General features: G+C 34.5%; 1 protein-coding gene across 1 annotated transcript; it reads left to right on the forward strand.

Moving 5' to 3' along the window:
- The first annotated feature begins 5,445 nt into the window (after positions 1-5,445).
- On the forward strand, positions 5,446-12,645 carry LOC114288649 (Met-10+ like family protein). Its single transcript, XM_082879983.1, has 9 exons — positions 5,446-6,580; positions 8,339-8,437; positions 9,229-9,348; positions 9,463-9,629; positions 10,819-10,889; positions 10,997-11,139; positions 11,290-11,401; positions 12,159-12,271; positions 12,406-12,645. The coding sequence occupies exons 1-9, from the start codon at positions 5,729-5,731 to the stop codon at positions 12,547-12,549; spliced, it is 1,821 nt and encodes a 606-aa protein (XP_082736109.1). The 5' UTR covers positions 5,446-5,728; the 3' UTR covers positions 12,550-12,645.
- Positions 12,646-17,702: the final 5,057 nt, after the last annotated feature.

Here is a 17,702-nt window from a genome sequence, read left to right on the forward strand (position 1 = left end):
GACACTCCGGATTATCCATGATGGAGTTAGGTTTTAGCTGTAGTTTCATGTGCATTCATCCTATATTGAGTCGTGCATTTCGACTCCTCGGCCATCATGCCTCGGTATGCGTAATTGGTGGCACGAGGATCGAGACATGCATATATCTGTGCAAATACATTGCTATGCCCCTTTCCTGCTCTCTGTTGCAGCAAAATCAGGAATCAGCAACTTTCCGGGACTTGGCACGCTTTTCAAGAATAACAGGTGTAAACAGAGGCTAATTGGGGCATTTCGGTGGATTTCTGCGCAAGACAGTCCGGACATGCATCATCCACCAGAAGCAAGGCAGTCCCTGGCTTGCACGCCAGTCTATTTGCTTTCTAGTTAATTCATTAATTAATTAGAATTCTGTAATATTTTGGACTGTCATATTCTTTTATTCGGGACTGTAATATTTGGACTGTATTATTTATTCGGACCCTCCGAGTGAGGGCATAACTGTAATAAGTGTGCGTGAGTGTGATGTATGTCTTCCAACCCCACGTCTTTCTCCCTTTTATTTATCCGCTTATGATGGTTAGATTAGGGCATATCTAAATTAGCATACAGTATGACAGCATGTTTGCATTCATTCATCTGTATCGCATGCACCGGGCTCGGCGCATCATACTAACTGCATCGTACTTTCAATTCCAAATTGAATACATGATAGTTGTAGCATTTCATGTACCATCTTAGAATAGCCGAGCCTGTTATAGTTGCATTTTGCATGTGTTGCATTAGGCATTTCTGTATACTTAGGGTCATGCATGATTTCTAATACAGTTTTTGTTTTGGCTTGGAGTACTCGGTAAGTTCTATGCTTTAGCATCCTTGTATGTGTGTGAGTGAATGCCATGAATAGCATGCTTACCATGAGGCTATGTGCTTATGTGATATAACTGTCTGAATGCCTGTGGGTGAAGGTTAGGTTATCTGAATTGGAATAGATCATCAAATGTTTCAAGCCTACCTGCGGGTAGCAAAACCATTTTCAAAAGCAAGCATGAAATGTTTTGTTCCAATTCGGGCGACCCGGTCTATATTTATATGCTGCGAGCATCACATAGTAATCTAGGCTAATAACCGGAATAAGAACATACAATGTTTTCAAAAATTGATATCATGGTTAGTAGAGGCCGGTCTTTGACCGGGCGAGCGGGGGTGCTCACGAAGTGACCTTCCCCAATCGTACCCAAGTTCCCGAGCCGAGGCAACTTTGGTGATGACGGACACGTGGCCTTTTGGCACCGAGTTAGGGTTTCCTAAATTTCCCAAAAATAAAATATTTAGGTGGCGACTCTGTATCTGGCAAAGCAGTCCATGTTTGGCATTACTTTTTCAAAAAATCAGTTTCTCAAAACGATTTGCCGGATTTGGACTCTTTGGTTCAGATTAGGAACCGTGACAACAAAATCGAGTCCGAGCTGTAGCGAGGTCCCCCGCGGGCTTGTTACAACAAAGAGCTTAAAAGGGATAAGAGGTTACCTTTGAAGCACAGCAGCAAAACAACCCCAATTCTAAGCTAAAACCACATTTTGGAGCTCAAACAAAGTCCCAAGCTACCTCAGCCCAAAGATGATCAACTTTGGTTAAGGGTCTCTTTGCAAAAGTATAGAGGATTCTAAACTTAAGGCACAAAACAAGAAGAGAGAGAGGCTTCTAAAGAGAGAGGCTGAAATTTTACTTACAAAACTTTGTAGAGAGAGAGGGATTTTAGAGAGAGAGCCTCCCAAACTTGCTAACTTCCTTTAACAAGATATATGGCCTCCATATATAGCAAAAAGAGAGCCTCAGGTCAAAAATATCTGATTTAGAGACAGCTGGCACAGTTGAAAGACAGCTTGAGCAAAATATCTGCAAATTTTGAGCTTTCTGGACATTTCTGGCCGACCGGCCATCTTGGTGGCCGACCTACTACTTTGTTGGCTGACCAGCTACTAATGTTGGCCGATAAGGATCACTTTTGGCCGAGCTATGGCCAGCAAGCTCCATTTGTGGCCGGCACTGTCCCCCAGAGGCCGACGGCAAAAACTAGTCCTAGGCCCCGACTTCAACCAGGCATAACTCCTTCATCTGGACCTCTTTTCAGGTCATTCTTGAGCCTAAACTGTAGCCCCAGAAGTCTTATTTCCAATGGTAGTAGCCTCATATCAAAATTCGAAGTGTGCGAAGAGATATCCCTCGTTTAGTGAAGACTGCTCAATTTCGGTCCAATAGGGTTGATGCCTAACTTCAACCAGCTATATCTCCCTCATCTGGCCTCGGCTTGAGGAGATTCTTGAATGAAAAATGAATCCCCGAAAGTCTTCTTTCCAACGGTGGTGGCCTCATATCTGAAATCCAAGTGTACAAATGGATAGGCCCTGATTCAGCGAGGGCTGTTCGACTCTCTCTTAACAATTCATGGCCAACTTCTTCCCCAACTTGCTTTTTTCCCTCTCTTCTTCTTTTCTTCAACTCCAAACCTCTAACCAAGATGTTTTGGAAGATTTTTCAAAGAGTTCACCTCTCTTTCATTCATTCCCACTTTGTCCTTGCCCGATTTACCGAAAAGCGCAACATTTAACGAAATGCGAGCCGCGGAACAACGTAGAAACCCTTTTCAAAAATATTTTGAAAGAGAGGGTTTTAAGGTCTAAAATCTTTCAAAAATGGTTTTGGTCCAAAATGGAGTGTAAGGTTAGGATTTGACTCTCCTTTTGCCAAAGAAATCGAACCTTTGCACTGCACAACTTTCCTCACCAAGTAAACCATCAGTGGTGCCCAAATCTTAAGGGCGGTCAAAAATGGGATGTCTACACTTACGCTTATATGTTGAGATATTCTTCTACTTTTTATTGCTGAAAAAACACTTAATTTTTCGCCTCGAGATGAGACTGCTAGTATAATATGCATAAGTGTATTTACAGATGCAGTTACCCTGTATTCTTCAAATAATCTGTTGCATGTTTACATAATAGGGGCAAACTATGTTTGATTAACGAAAATATGTTTTAAAAATTATTGTAAACCAATTTCTTTACACCCAGGATCAATTATTATAGCTAAACCTAAAACATGAGGTAAATGATCCAAATATTTATCAAATTTTACTTTCATTGAAGTAATAATGGCTACATAATATTCATTACCCATATATTTTATAAAAACTTTAATTATTTCTGCTAACATATGTAAAACAAATGGTGAAATATAAATATATATATATATATATATATATATATATAAGAAAATGATTTTGTTGAAGTATCAAAAACTTTAAAAATTCTTTATGCAAGGTTACGTCGCGCCAATTAAGTTTTGTGAGAGTCAGTACTCCTTCTATTGATGTTGTTGCAAAAAATAAATCTATTGCTCTTATTTGAATTCCATCTATTATCTACATCTAAAATTAATTTTTTTAAATGACATATTTTCTTGTTGACAAATTTTTCTATATTCTGAAATTCGATTAGCAGAAGACATAATAATAACAACTGTATTTTTTATTACAAGTACATAAGCCTAGTATACATGCATAGCTTCTTTAATAATCAAATTTAAAATATGGGCACAACAATAAATATGAAATAAATCACCATCAACAAGTAATTGTAAAGTTGATTTTAAACAGGCTCCAATTTGATTATAATATGCTGCATTATCTAAATTAATCGTAAATATTTTATTTTGTAAAGCCCACTTATATAAGACATTTCTTATTTCTACACCAAATGAATGACTAGTGTATGGAAATTCAACTAATTTAAATGAAATAATTCTTTTATTTAATTTCCAATCATTATCAATAAAATGTGCAGTGATACATTGATATTCAAAACCATTATTTGACCACTGATCAGATGTTAAACAAACTTTTACATTCAAATTTTTAAAGATATCAAATAATTCACTTTTAACATCCTCAAATTTCTTTAAAATCCTGTTTCTAGTAGTATTTTTTGAAAAACTTTGATATTGCAATGCAAAACTTTCGTGAATCATTTCGGTAAAATTAAGACATTTATTAGTAGTAAAAGGTTATTCTTTTTTAACAATATAATCAACTATAGAATTTTGTACATGTATAGGATCATATGAAAATGTTTGCAAATTACCAATTGATGAAACCCCTAATTGCATTTGACTTCGAATATCATGTTGCTGACTTTGTAAATGTTTGTTAGCATGCTTTTTTAGATGACTAATACCCCTGCAGATGCAACACTAATTTACATTTTGCTTTAAATGTAATTGTACTATCAGAATTATTTATAGATATTTTTTCAAAATGTTCCCAAACACTATTAGTTCTGCTTTAGATGATGATCCGACTGTTGGAAGAGGGATATTACGAAGAGAATCAATAGATTCATGTTGTGTAGTGTATGTATCAATATCGACATAAACATTAGGAATATTAGGATCCATAGTAGTGTAAATAAAATAATATATAAGAATTAACAATTAATTTAAATAATGTGTAAATACAATGAGTAAAAAATAATAATTAATATATGTGCACAAATAATTAATAAAAAAAATGAGTAGCTAATAAATTTAATTAAACAAATTAATGTTATCGATTGGCGAATGCGATACAAAAATTAGCTTCTTCTGATAAAAGTTTCTTGTTACACAATTGTAATTGTCACTTAGGGATGACACTTCAAAATTAATTGAGAGTTGAGAGAGTTTAAGAGAGAGAGAGAGAGAATAATTTAAGAGATTTATTTTGAAAAATGAAGGATATTTATAGTAGTTTGAAATAGTGAAGTAAATCTATAAATAAATATATATATATATATATTACTGTTTGAATTATGACCGTCTTTACTAATTTATGACTGTTTGATTTTTTTTTTTTTTTTTCATTCAATGAATGAAGAGTGAGTTGAGTGATTGAGATGCAACAGAATAGGCTAGTAGGGAGCGAGACAGGCTGCAGGCAACAAACCGTTTGAATTTTATTTATTTATTTTTCATTCAATTGCAATTTCAAATTTGCAAGCAAAGTGAAGGAGGGTGTCAAGTGATGATGTGATAATGCAAGGGTAGGTTGGGCGGAGCACAAAGAGAGAGGGTCTAGAATTATTATATATATATGTAAATATATAATTCATTCATTGTAAGGAAATGACCTTAACTGTTATGTTATTTTGTTTTTGTTTTTATTTTTTTATTTTTGTAAGATCAATCTTTTTATTTATGTTATTTGTTTATATTTTTTAAATTATTTAATTGTTACAAGTTGTTTTTTATTTTTATTTTTTAAAATTTGACTATTGATAGAGAGGGCTAAGTGAAATAGGCCGGGCCGGGCTGTCCTGCAAGATCTAAAATTTTTTGGGCCAAGCCAACTTCAAATAAAAGGCCGAGGCCTAATTACGCCGGGTCACCTTAAATCTAAAACAGATTTCAAACTGTCCAAAATCTGGAGTTATTTTTACACCCCTACCAACCGAGTGCCCTCTATACATCAAACGTTGGCAACTCGGTCTCCTCACTCACTCCGACTTCAAACAAAAGGCCGAGGCCTAATCAGGCCGGGCCACTCTAATCTCAAGCAGATTTCAAACCGCCCAAAAGTCTCGAGTTATTTTTACACCCTACACACCGAGTGCCCTTTTTATCCATCAACCGTTGGCAACTCCGTCTCCTCACTCCCTTAACTGGTATTTTCCCGGGCATTTTCCACACAACATTACGAACCTAACCCCATGCCATGCTCACTAAATTCATGCTCCGACCTCACTCTCTCCCTTTCTCCTTTCTATCTGCACCCTTCTTCTACCCCAACCTCCCTCCTCTCTCCAAACCCCTCTCTCTCCTCACCACCACCACCACCGCCGCTGCCGCCATAGACCAATCCTTCTCCTATGGCCCCTCCCTCCACAAAGGCCTCAAATTTCCCCACCATCACCACTTCCAAGAAGAAGAACAAGAAGTAGAAGACGACGACGACGACCTAATCGACAGAGAGAGCTTCGCTCGCGTCTACGACGTCTCAACCCTTCGAGTTCCCTCCGAACATTGCTTTTCCCTCGAGAGCCGCCTCCGAGGCCACCTCTTGAACTGGCCTCGCGTCCGCAATATCGCTAGGGTTCCCGGTGACGAAATCGAAGACGACTTCAAGAAATTTCTTAAAACCAATTCGAATTCTGGTTCTGAATCTGATGATGGTGAAGGCGAGAGCTTGGTGTCTCTCAATCGGCGAATTTACGGAAAAGCTGAGGGAGATGGTGAGAAATTGAGTTTGGTTTTGTATAGGGATAGGTTAGCGAGGACTTTTAATTCGCTAGGGTTTGTCAAGTTTAGGAATTTGGCGAAGCTGTCGAGGCCAAAGAAGAGGAAGAAAGGAGTTGGGGAGGAGAAGAAGAGGAAAGGGTTTGTTGGGAAGAATGAATTTTCCACGGTGGAGGTTGTTGAGGATGAGGGAGATGGGGATGGGGAGGACTTGAGTGGGTTGCTTGGGGATGAGTTTAAAGGGAGGAGATGGAAGGGTTCGACTCGGTTGTTGCTTTTGGATGAGAGGTATGGCGGCGAAAGCTTGGACAATTTGCCTGAAGCAATTAAGGTGTCTGTTTCAACACTCTGATCCTCTGTGAGTTGTTGCTTGTGATTTTGAAATTTCCCTTGCATTTAATTCTATTCCTTTGTGTAATGCTTTAAGTTTATGATAGAGGATGATGATTGATGCGCAGTAATACAACTATTGTTTCTGGGTTAGTGATATTTGGGAAATGCTACATCGTGCACTTGTAATAAAAGTTGCGATTTTTGAGATAAAAGTTACGAATTTTTGTGACGGAAGTTACGATTTTTATGATAAAAGTTATGAATGGTGAAGTCGTGATGTGCATCTAAAAGTAAGTTATGTATAACTCAAGTTATACATTTTGTGATAAAAGTAACACTTTTTGTGAAGAAAAAAAGTTATACATTTTGTGATAAAAGTAATACTTTTTGTGAAGATAAAAAGTTATACATTTTGCATAAGGTGCATACCATACGCACCCCAAAAAGGGTAAACATAGTAGCGTTTCCTGTATGGTTAGGATGCTTAATTTTTTCAAAGGGGTATCTGCTCGAAATCAGTAGACCAATTAGGGGCTGAAATTGATAGAAAGCCCAGAGGCTGTTGCCAGATTAAACCAAGTTTTTACTATATTATTCAGATGTTTGTTGTAGAGTTATGTTATAATATTTTTAGGAATTTTATATTTTTGGAATATGTTGATTAATTGTTTGGTTTCCTAATTTGATTAAGGCTACAATGGTTGAGTCTATATTTGTGTCGCCAGGGTCTTGTGTAAAGGCAGAAATGCAGAAGATTGAGAGATATTATAAAAAACAGTTTTGTTAGCAACTGTTAGATAGATTGATATAAATTTTTGGCCCATTTCCTAATGGCTTAGGCTTTTGGGAAAATTGGTAACTTAACATGGTATCAAAGCTCTGGTTGAGAGAGCTCTTGGGTTCAAGTCTCCCTATCAACATTTGGTATTATATTCCCGTTTGGCATCTTCCTCTTTGTTTGGTTGTTTGCTTCTCATTCTGTTTGGTTCTTTGTTTGTCTCTCCACGTGCAAGACGGGGTTGTATGTGAAGGGGGGTGTTAGATAGCTTGATATACATTGTTGGGCCCATTTTGTAATAGTTTAGGCTTTTGGAAAAATTGGTAACTTAACAGCAACCTTTCTATGTGACTGTGCCTCTTCTCCTCGTACATGGTCCATTATTAGATTAATTTATTGTCTGTTTATGGTAGTTATGTCGCAATTCATTTGTCTGGACCGTAGAAAGCTTGTCCATTGATAGCCATTGATATGGATCTCTTTTACAAAAAAGAAAAACCATGTATTATGGATTTAGTATGTAGGTGGTCTTGTGATCACGAAAGTATCCACACGCATGGGCTATATGGCTGCAAATTTTTTTAACTCTGTCAGATACTATGTGATGCAGACTGTAATTAAATCCTAGTTACTTGGTTTGGTTTGGTTTGGTTTACTTGCGAATGAAGAATTTTGTCTGGCTGTGAGTTCACTACTGCTGGTTAGTCCTTGACATGTATGCATTGACATCCTAAATTAAATCCTTCCATTGCTTCATTCATGTAGAGAGAGAGAGAGGTCATTACAGGGTTGGTCTTCCCAATGTGGGTTTCTGGGAGGGGTGGACTGGATACCTTTCAATTTATCCGATACTCGCATGCTTGTTCTATGTTTTATAGTGTGGTAGAGTGCACATGTTTCGATTCAATTCCAAATGATTGATTTTCAGTTTTCTTGTTTTGGTGACAATATATCAACTATTCAAAACATACTCTGCAGGTGGTGTTAAATGAGAATGGCAGGGAGGATACGACATCAACTTTTGAGCTTGTGAGATGCAAGCTGACTTTGTTTTATAATTACTGGCAGATGAATGAGGTAATAAACCTGAACAATATCATTTCTAAGCATGTTTCTTTAATCTTCTTGTGTCTGCATGCCTTCTTCTTGTGTCATTCTTTTTTGTTGCTTTATGTTTCTCTGAATCTGTTTGCCTGCTATTCTTCTTCACAATTTTAACCTTGTTGCTTTTTTCATCTTTAAAATTATGAACGTGTTCATCTCAATTTGAAATTTAGTTGGGCTATTGCTTTTTTGCTTGAATACTTTTGGCATGTTTGTGATTCAGAATTGTTTAGAGCAGAGTAGGTAATATAAAGACAACTCATTAAGTAAGGATTAAATCGTGCTCTCCTTGCTAGCTTAACACAACCCTTATAAAAGGAGGAACAAATAAAATCATTGTTTGCACTCCTGTACATATGATAGGTTGTTGAAACAGTTGATGGAATCTTTTGGAAATAGGGATGTAAAAAGAATTATTATAAATTTGTAAGTATGTTGTTGAAGAGGTTACCATCAATCACAAAATTTACATTGGCAAGTCTTGGCATTTTTGGTGATACAAGATTTTAAACTGATAGATCGTAATCAATTTTGATATTTGTGACATGAACTTGTGATTACTTTTTAACATGGGATAGTAGATACTCCATTTCATAATTATGACATCTACTAGTTAAGTACTAAATAATGGAGGCCTCCTGTCTAGTGCACACTTGGACTTGCAGTTATCCCTTTCGTTCCTCCTCCCCCTTCTTGTTCCCCTTGGGGTTCGTATATCCTCCATTTTCATACTTTCTTTTTCATCCTTGATGTGTTCCTGGCAGATTTTAGAGGCCTTGCTACCTAAGAGTATGATTGTTCCTTCAGCTTTTGAAACAGTTGGGCACATTGCTCATCTGAACCTGAGGGATGAACATCTTCCATACAAGAAGCTTATTGCAAAGGTACATTGTTTTTAGAAATATTATCACTGTTTTTGCAATGTCATGAAATTAAGTAGGCATTATATGTGTTCTCATAAACTGTCTCTAACGGCCAGAGGTGGTTTTTGTTATCAGGTAGTCTTGGATAAGAACAAGCCAAAGATACAAACGGTTGTCAATAAGATTGATGCCATTCATAATAATTATAGGACGATGCAGCTTGAAGTTTTAGCTGGAAATCGTTCCCTTGTGACTATAGTTGTTGAGAATGGACTGCGTTTTCATGTTGATTTGGCAACAGTGTAGGTTCTTTTTTCTTGCAATCTGGTGTAGCATAACCAGAATTTAATTGCACAATTATCATATCATCACCCAACACTCGTAAGTCCACAATCTTTCCAAGTATTACATGTTTGCTTGTTTGCATTGCAACAACTTAACTAAGTTTTCTGAGGCCCCTGCATCTATGTTCTCTGTAAATATGAATTGTAGCACCCACATTTGTCTCACTGTTACATAGAAGTCAAGATGATCCTGTCATTTAAGGTGTGTTTTTTTGATGTCCTAATTGAAATTGTTGATCAATCAACTTCAGGGCTTAACACACCAGAAGTTTTGACTGCTCAACATTCATTTCTACGGATTAGAATTCACATTATTTCCACTTGATCACTTATTTGAGTTTTTAATTCTTAATGTGTGGTAAAACATCTGTTGGATCCTTATCCATCACGGTTGAAGAATGCAAACTAGGTGAAACTTGAAAGAAAACAGGAATTTCCTGATGCAATAATGTGAGCATATTTTTGGAGACCGTGCACATAATTTTATGCTCTCAATACTGTCGGAGACATCTGGACTATTGTTCATCGACACGAGATTGAGTCATGATACAATCGCTAGTGAATTGTGCGGAATAGCATACATGGGTAGTAGCTTTGTCTTTAGATCCTATATCATATAGGCAAAACGAAATTGGAGGTTCAAAGGTTTAAATTATGAGGAGCTGGTGCACCACATTTTGCAGTGTTGAAGTAGGCTACCATAACTCTTGATGATTAACGTTTGTTGATTTTGACTGACAGCCAACTGCTTCTGGTTAATGTTTAGGCATTTTGAATTATGACGTGATTTACTCTCAGTAAAAATATTATGCCATTAGGTGTCTAATACTAAACTTATTCACACTTGAAGATGAATTTGAGGAATTTTAGGTTGTTTTGCTTTGAAGACTCAATTTAGGCACATCCAGAATACGTTCCTCCCTGTATGTTTTAACCAGAAGCCAAAATTTTATTGAAGGCTATAACTATTGGTGCACGAGTTCTCTCAATATATTTTAAACTCTACTGTTCATCATGTAGAACGTTAATTGTCTTTCTAAGAAGTCTAGAAACAAGGATCTAAAACAAAAGAATTATGATTTTTATTGTTTATTTTTTTTTGTTTTTAATAATAATTGGATTTAATTTTTCCTATTGTTTTATGCAGGTATTGGAATTCAAGGCTAGCAACTGAGAGGCAGAGGCTTCTGAATTGCTTCACATGTTATGATGTTGTTTGTATGTTTATGTTCGCTCAGTTGCATCATATTTTCTGCTGTTTTCCACTAGCATACTGCAGTCTCTGACTCCGTAGTATATACTTTTTTCCTCTTCACTATTAACAGGTGATGTTTTTGCTGGGGTTGGTCCTATAGCTATATCTGCAGCAAGAAAAGTGAAACATGTATTTGCTAATGATTTAAACCCCTTTGCGGTTGAATATCTGGAAAGGAATTGTGTCCTCAACAAACTTGAGAGGAAGATAGAAGTATGAATTTAGCTTGTCATGCAATTATTGTTTAATGGTTTTCATAGCTTCATTTTTCAATTTAGAAAGTGTCTATATTTATATATCTGCAACTTGCATTCGACGAAGTTGTATCATGTGGGCTTAATTATTTTGTTTTTGTATGTGTAGGTTTTTAACATGGATGGAAGGAGGTTCATTGATGCTATGTTTGCAAGTCAAAAAGCTCAATCCATCACACAAGTGGTTATGAATTTGCCAAATGACGCTGCAGAGTATCTAGGTATGTAATTATTCTGATAAAGCATAAATTTTCTTTTTCTTTCAGCAGTGAAGTTTTGTATTCTGAAATTAAATATTGAGAGTTGCTCATATAGCTTTTCCATTTTTACTGCGCTACCATTTTAAATGCTACTTACTAGGTGATGTATTGTGAAGGATTTAGATGGTAATAATTACTTATTGAGTTCTATCCTTGGACTTAGGAATTGATGTATTAAATTTTAAATAGGACACATGATGTGATATAGTTTCAAGGTGGCTAACGTTTCTTGTGAATTTATCATGGGACAGAAGCCCTGGGAATAGCATTACAACATTAGGTATAGGATTCTTATTCTGGCTAGCCGAGTAAGGTACTTTGCTATGGCCTACTTTGGCTCTGGTTAACTCCTTCATAATCACTTTGAAAAAAGGATTTTTGAGATGTGTTTATTGGGGACCTCTTATGAGGAAGTAAGATTATATTCAGTGAACAGTCTTCATCATGCATTTCTCTTAGGATTGTAAAAAGTTCAGTTCCATCAGCATGTGGCCCTTGGATGGCAACAGTTTAAAGATTCAAAGAAATCGCTATGATCAGTAATTTAGTCATTCAAAATTATTACCTGAATGTCATATAGAAAAGAGTGGAGAAGGTGTTGGAGTTATACAAGGAATGGAGTAGATAATGGAAACCACAGAATATGTTGTGATTTTCAAAATTGCAGACATTAGCATTCAATTGTTCTCTCTCTCAATATTTTGCCCAATTATTGCAGATGTATTCAGGGGAATATTTAGGACAAAGCCCAAGCAGAGAGAAATTACCTTGCCAAAGATCCATGTTTATGGATTCTCGAAAGCCCAAGATCCGGAGTTCGATTTTCATGAGGTATGTTTCCTCTCACAATATCATCATTAACTTTGGCCTTTCCCTGTGGACTTAGATATAGGGCTCAGATTTTGTCTCTTTCTTTCCCTCCTGATGGTGTACCATTTCATTCTGTGTTGGAACTCGTAATGCAGCGGATAAGAATTGCATTATCAGAAGTGGCATTTGAGGTAGAAATGCATAGAGTCCGTCTTGTTGCTCCGGGAAAGTGGATGTTGTGTGCATCATTCATTCTCCCCGAGAGTGTGGCATTCGCAAAAGCAACGTCAAATGTGTAAGTTACTTGGATTTGAAAGATGGAAGTGATCCTGAATTTTGTTATATAACATTTTCAATTTATAAATTAAAATTATATTCTTTCAATTTTTATTAAGGTGACAATGTAGCAATTTTTATGAAGTTTTTCATTGTGAAATCTGATTAAAAAATGAAAAATGTAAAATAAACAACAATGATGATGAGTACTAATAGCTGGAAAAACAATAGAGCCTTTGTTCAATTGCTGACCAGAAAGCTATAAAACCTTTAGCTCAAATTATCTTATCAGTTTCTTCAGACATTCGTGTTTCATGTTTGATCAATCCCCAATGCCCAAGTGAGTACAAATCTATAATTGGTGTATGTATATAATCATAAATGATCTTGGCCAGCAAAGAAGCTTGAGGTTGATTACCCTCCCAAAAAAAATAAAAAAATTAAGATTTGGGTCGTCTTACATTGTAAAAAAATCAAAACATGAGTAGTTTACCCATAGGTCATGCTCGCAAATAGGATAAGATGAGATAAGTCATTCAGCAACAAGACATGATGCGATGTTTGGAGACAAAAAAAACTAGCCATTTTGTGATGAAAGTCTTATTTTGGGATAACTTACCTGGAAGATGTTAATCTTACATGTGCGGGACAAACGAGCCCCGAAATAACTTATCCTGAGTCGTTAATTGTGAACCAAAAATGCCTGATAATTTCTATCTCAAAATAATCTTATCCCACTATTTATCATATGTGAAACATGGTAGAATTTTTAGCTTGTAGATAATATAGGCCTCTCTCATGTTAATGCCAAATGTTCACCAATTAAAAAAATGAAGTAGCAGAAACCCCTGTAGGCTGTGATCCCCAGAGAGGGGCCAGACATCTGTGGGACATATATCTTTGCTTTTGCAGGGGCAGAGGGACCTCTGAGGTTTTGTTATTTTCCATTTTTTTGGTGGTACAAACACATAAAGGATCAGTCTGACAGAGACTCCTTTTTGTTTGTTTGTATACATCCATAGTAGAAGAAGAAGAAGAAGGAGAAGAAGCAGCCAAATGTACGATCTTATAGAAACAAATAGTAGTAAATAGTAAATTGTTATTAAAGAAACCACTTGGATATACATGTGATAATAGTTCTCTCTGAATTCTCTGAAAGGCGTAGATTTATTCTGGGCGCTGCCTTATTTGATATTGTTTGCCCATAAAATGTTTGCTTGGGGTGTGTAGAACTTGTACGAGATAGTGGTCCAGAAGGTGTGAATGCTAAGATGTGTGTGTGTGTGTGTGTGTGTGTGAGAGAGAGAGAGAGAGAGAGAGAGAGAGGCATCAATGCAGTAGTGCCTGGAGGAGATTACTGTATAGATATGAATCTGAACTGAGATATGCTCTCTCTCTCTAAATCTGTATGTAGGTAGAAGAACAGACAAGAGGGGAAGAGGGGGTTGGGTGATATTTGGCAAGTTTGCTAGAAGTAGATAAGGTTTCACAGAAGTTGCATAAAGCCGAACTAACAGTTCCTCACATACCCTGGCTTCCTTTTAGCAACCACTAGGAGCCAACTATCTATTTTTTTTTATTTTTTTTTATTTTGTAAGGAAAATGATATTTTACTATTGGATAAATTTTGTTATCTTTTGTTATTGTATCTCATTTATAAATTCATATGATAAATGTCATGTGTATACATGACATTTTCTTGTGTGAATTTACAAAGGTGGAAAAAAAATAAAAATAAATAGTAAAGCTGACCTTGCGGTTTATAGCAACCTGTAGATTAATTTTGGTGGGCTTGATGACTTTGTGATTGCAATTGTGAAAGCATTTAGCATTATTGGGGCTAATTTCATTTGTTTGTTTCAGTATAACACTTATGGTGTGTTTGGTTGGGGGATTTAGGGAGGGATTTGGAAAAGGAAAGGGAAAAGGTGTGTGAAACTATGTGAAATATATACATATTTTATTCACATTTCACCTATCTTTTCCATTTCTCTTTCCAAATCCCTCCCCAAATCCCCCAACCAAACACAACATTAATGTTGTATTTGGTTGGAAAATTTGGAAAGAGAAAGGGTAAAAATAGGTGAAATGTAAATAAAATATATTTACATTTCATATAGTTTTACACATATTTTTCCTTTTTCATTTTAAAACCTTCTTCAAATTTATCAACCAAACACGACGTGAAAGAATGTACTTTTTTTTGTGTGTGTCCATTATGAAATATATTTTTCGTTAACTTTATTTTTTTTATTGTACCAAATACTAAAAAGAATGTAATTTTCTTTCCCTTTTTTTTTGTTCATGGAAACAATTAGAGCATGATACAGTATAATCCTGTAGACCATTTTGGTTAGACCCATGGTGTTGCTGTGTCTATGGCGCGAGAAAACTATTCAAGACCAGACAACACAAGGCATGGAGAGTATATCTACTAGCACTTGTGAAATGGTCCCCAACCCCTTATCTCTCTCTCTCTCTTACCGATAGGAATCAAAACACTTTCTAGGTGGTGGAGGTGGATGAGAGAGAGAGAGAGAGAGAGAGAGAGAGAATCAATGGGAAGGAGATCATCAATTTTGTATTTGCACAAATCCCAATCATTCTTCTGTAGGGCATGATCTCCCTCCCCAGCAACCCAGTATCTACCCATGTCTGCCTATAACCAGCACCCACACAAAACACCCATCTCTCCTCTCGAAAAATTTGAGACTCGTAGCTATGCTTGGTTGAGAGTTTTAAAAAATTAAAAATAAAAAGTAAATAAAATATGAATAAAATATATCTATATTTTATTTAGTTTCACACATTTTTTTTTCTTTCTATTTTCAAATCTTTTTCTAAATCTACTAACCAACACAATGAAAAAGATTTATTAAATGTTTCACAATAGAATTAACGTGCCAATAATATAGTGGAAAAATTTTAAGATTGAAACAATTTGTATCCATCTTTGTTAAGTAGTTAAAAAAAAAAAAAAAAAATGCTCACGGAAAATGTTTTGTAATTTTTCAATATGTCAACATAGTATATATAATTTTATGAGATTGCTTAATAATTTGAAATACTTACGCTCGTAATTTTTATAATTTGTCCATTTTGTCATTTGGGTCCCTGTATAATTCTAATTGCATCAATTTTATGTTTAAATTTTTATTATATAATTTTAATTTAGCCTAATTGGTGTGTTTTTCTACAATTTAAATTAAAATCAAAAGGTAAAAATAGTCTACTAACGCTCTTCAATGTGATTTAGTCGTCCGGGTTCAATTTGAATAGATTATTTTATGTTTAATTTGTGTCATATTTCTTAACAATGTTATCAATTTTGCGTAAGTAGGCACATTATGAAAAACAAAATTCATGAAATTATAATTATGAAGACAAAATTAGAAAACGAAAATGACAGTCAAATTATCAAGATCATATCAATTTTACCAGAGATCTTATGGTGTGCATACCATATATACCCTATCACAAAAAATTATAATTTTATTATAAAATTTCATAATATTAACTACAAAATGCATAATTTCGCTACAAATTAACATAATAAAACGTTTAAAATTTTGTAATTGCTATTGTAAAAATTTGTGATTTAGTTACAATATTTTTTATTACATCAATTTGTGAGAAAATTATACATTTTGTGATTAATATTATAAAATTTTGTAATAAAATTATATATTTTGTAATAGGATGAATATGGTATGCACCCCTAAAGGATGCAAATCATAATATTTTCCCAATTTTACCCTAGTAATTTTTCTTTACCAAAAAGCATATCACACGTAACACTCTGGTGTTTCAGAAAATTGAGTTAACTTTTTATAAAATTGAGTTTTATTTATTTATTTTATTTGTAGTCAAAAAATTATTATATTTTTTAGATTTACCTAATTTAGATAAACTTAAAAAGTATAATCTTTATAGAAATTTTTTTAAAAATTCATCAAATACAAAAAAAATATAAAAATTCAGTATATTTTTGTATTGTTGTGTATTTTTTAAAATTTTAAAATATTTTTCACAAATATTTTATTTTTTAAATGTATCTAAGTTATGTATATCTATAAAATAAAAATATTTATTTAAAATATTAAAAAAATTATTTAAAACAAAAAAATACAAAAAGTAAAAAACTTAAGGATGTGTTTGGAAGAGTTTTGGAACTTTAGTTTCACCCTTTATTTTGCATATGACGTTTGTTTGTAACTTTCAAAAGAAAAATGCTTGAGAGCACTAATTAGTGCTCCCACTAATTAGGTGGCAGTGAGTCCCGTCATTAATGATGTGATGTTTTGGTCTTGGAGTTGTGTTTTTTTTTTTTTTTTTTTACTTTTTTAATGCATTAGTGCTATTAGTGATGGTGTTTTTAGTGGGATGAATCATTGTTGCTTTCAAAAATTAATCCAAACTCACTTTTGAAAACTTGGTCGAATGCGAGAAAATTTGGGCTAATCGGTCGTCCGGCTAGTTGAACGGAACAGTACAAATTTTTTTTTTTTTTACAATTGACACATGTTAATTTTTAAATATTCGAAAAAATTATTTTCTGAAATTTTTAAATTTTTTTATGAGTTTTAATAGAATTTTGAGTTGTGTGTTTGGTTATGAGTTGTAAGTTTTTGTATCAAATATCATATGTCATATCAAAAATTTCTTACTCAATTCAAAACTTTTTCACCAAACAAATTTTTCACACTCAAATCATAATTTCAAAATTCATAAACTCAAAATACAACTCTTACTCTTAAATCATATTTAGAAAACTCAACCAAACACTATCTAAATTTTTTAAAAAATCAATTAAAATCAAACAAAAATACCATCCACGTCGATATTTAACCCCTGCCGCCTTATTTACAAACAATAGTGATTGGTACCACTAATTTGATACCACTAAACCACCACTAATGAGGTGGAAAAAAAAAAAAAAAAAAAAGGCACAACAAACACTGTGAGTTGATTAGTGACACCATTAGTGACACCACTAATTAGTGATCTTAAATATTATTGATTTACAAAACAGAGCAAAAACCCAATGTGGATCCCAAAGAATCACCACTAAGCCTTCATTTGAAATGTGAGTTGATTTTTTAATTTTTTTAATTTACAGTTAAAAATTTTGTTTGAGATGAATTTTTTTAACTTTTATGAATTTTGTGAGAAAAAA

Source organism: Camellia sinensis, chromosome 7 (assembly GCF_055761805.1).
Source record: "Camellia sinensis isolate YWXY chromosome 7, ASM5576180v1, whole genome shotgun sequence".
In the NCBI taxonomy this organism is placed as follows: Eukaryota; Viridiplantae; Streptophyta; class Magnoliopsida; order Ericales; family Theaceae; genus Camellia; species Camellia sinensis.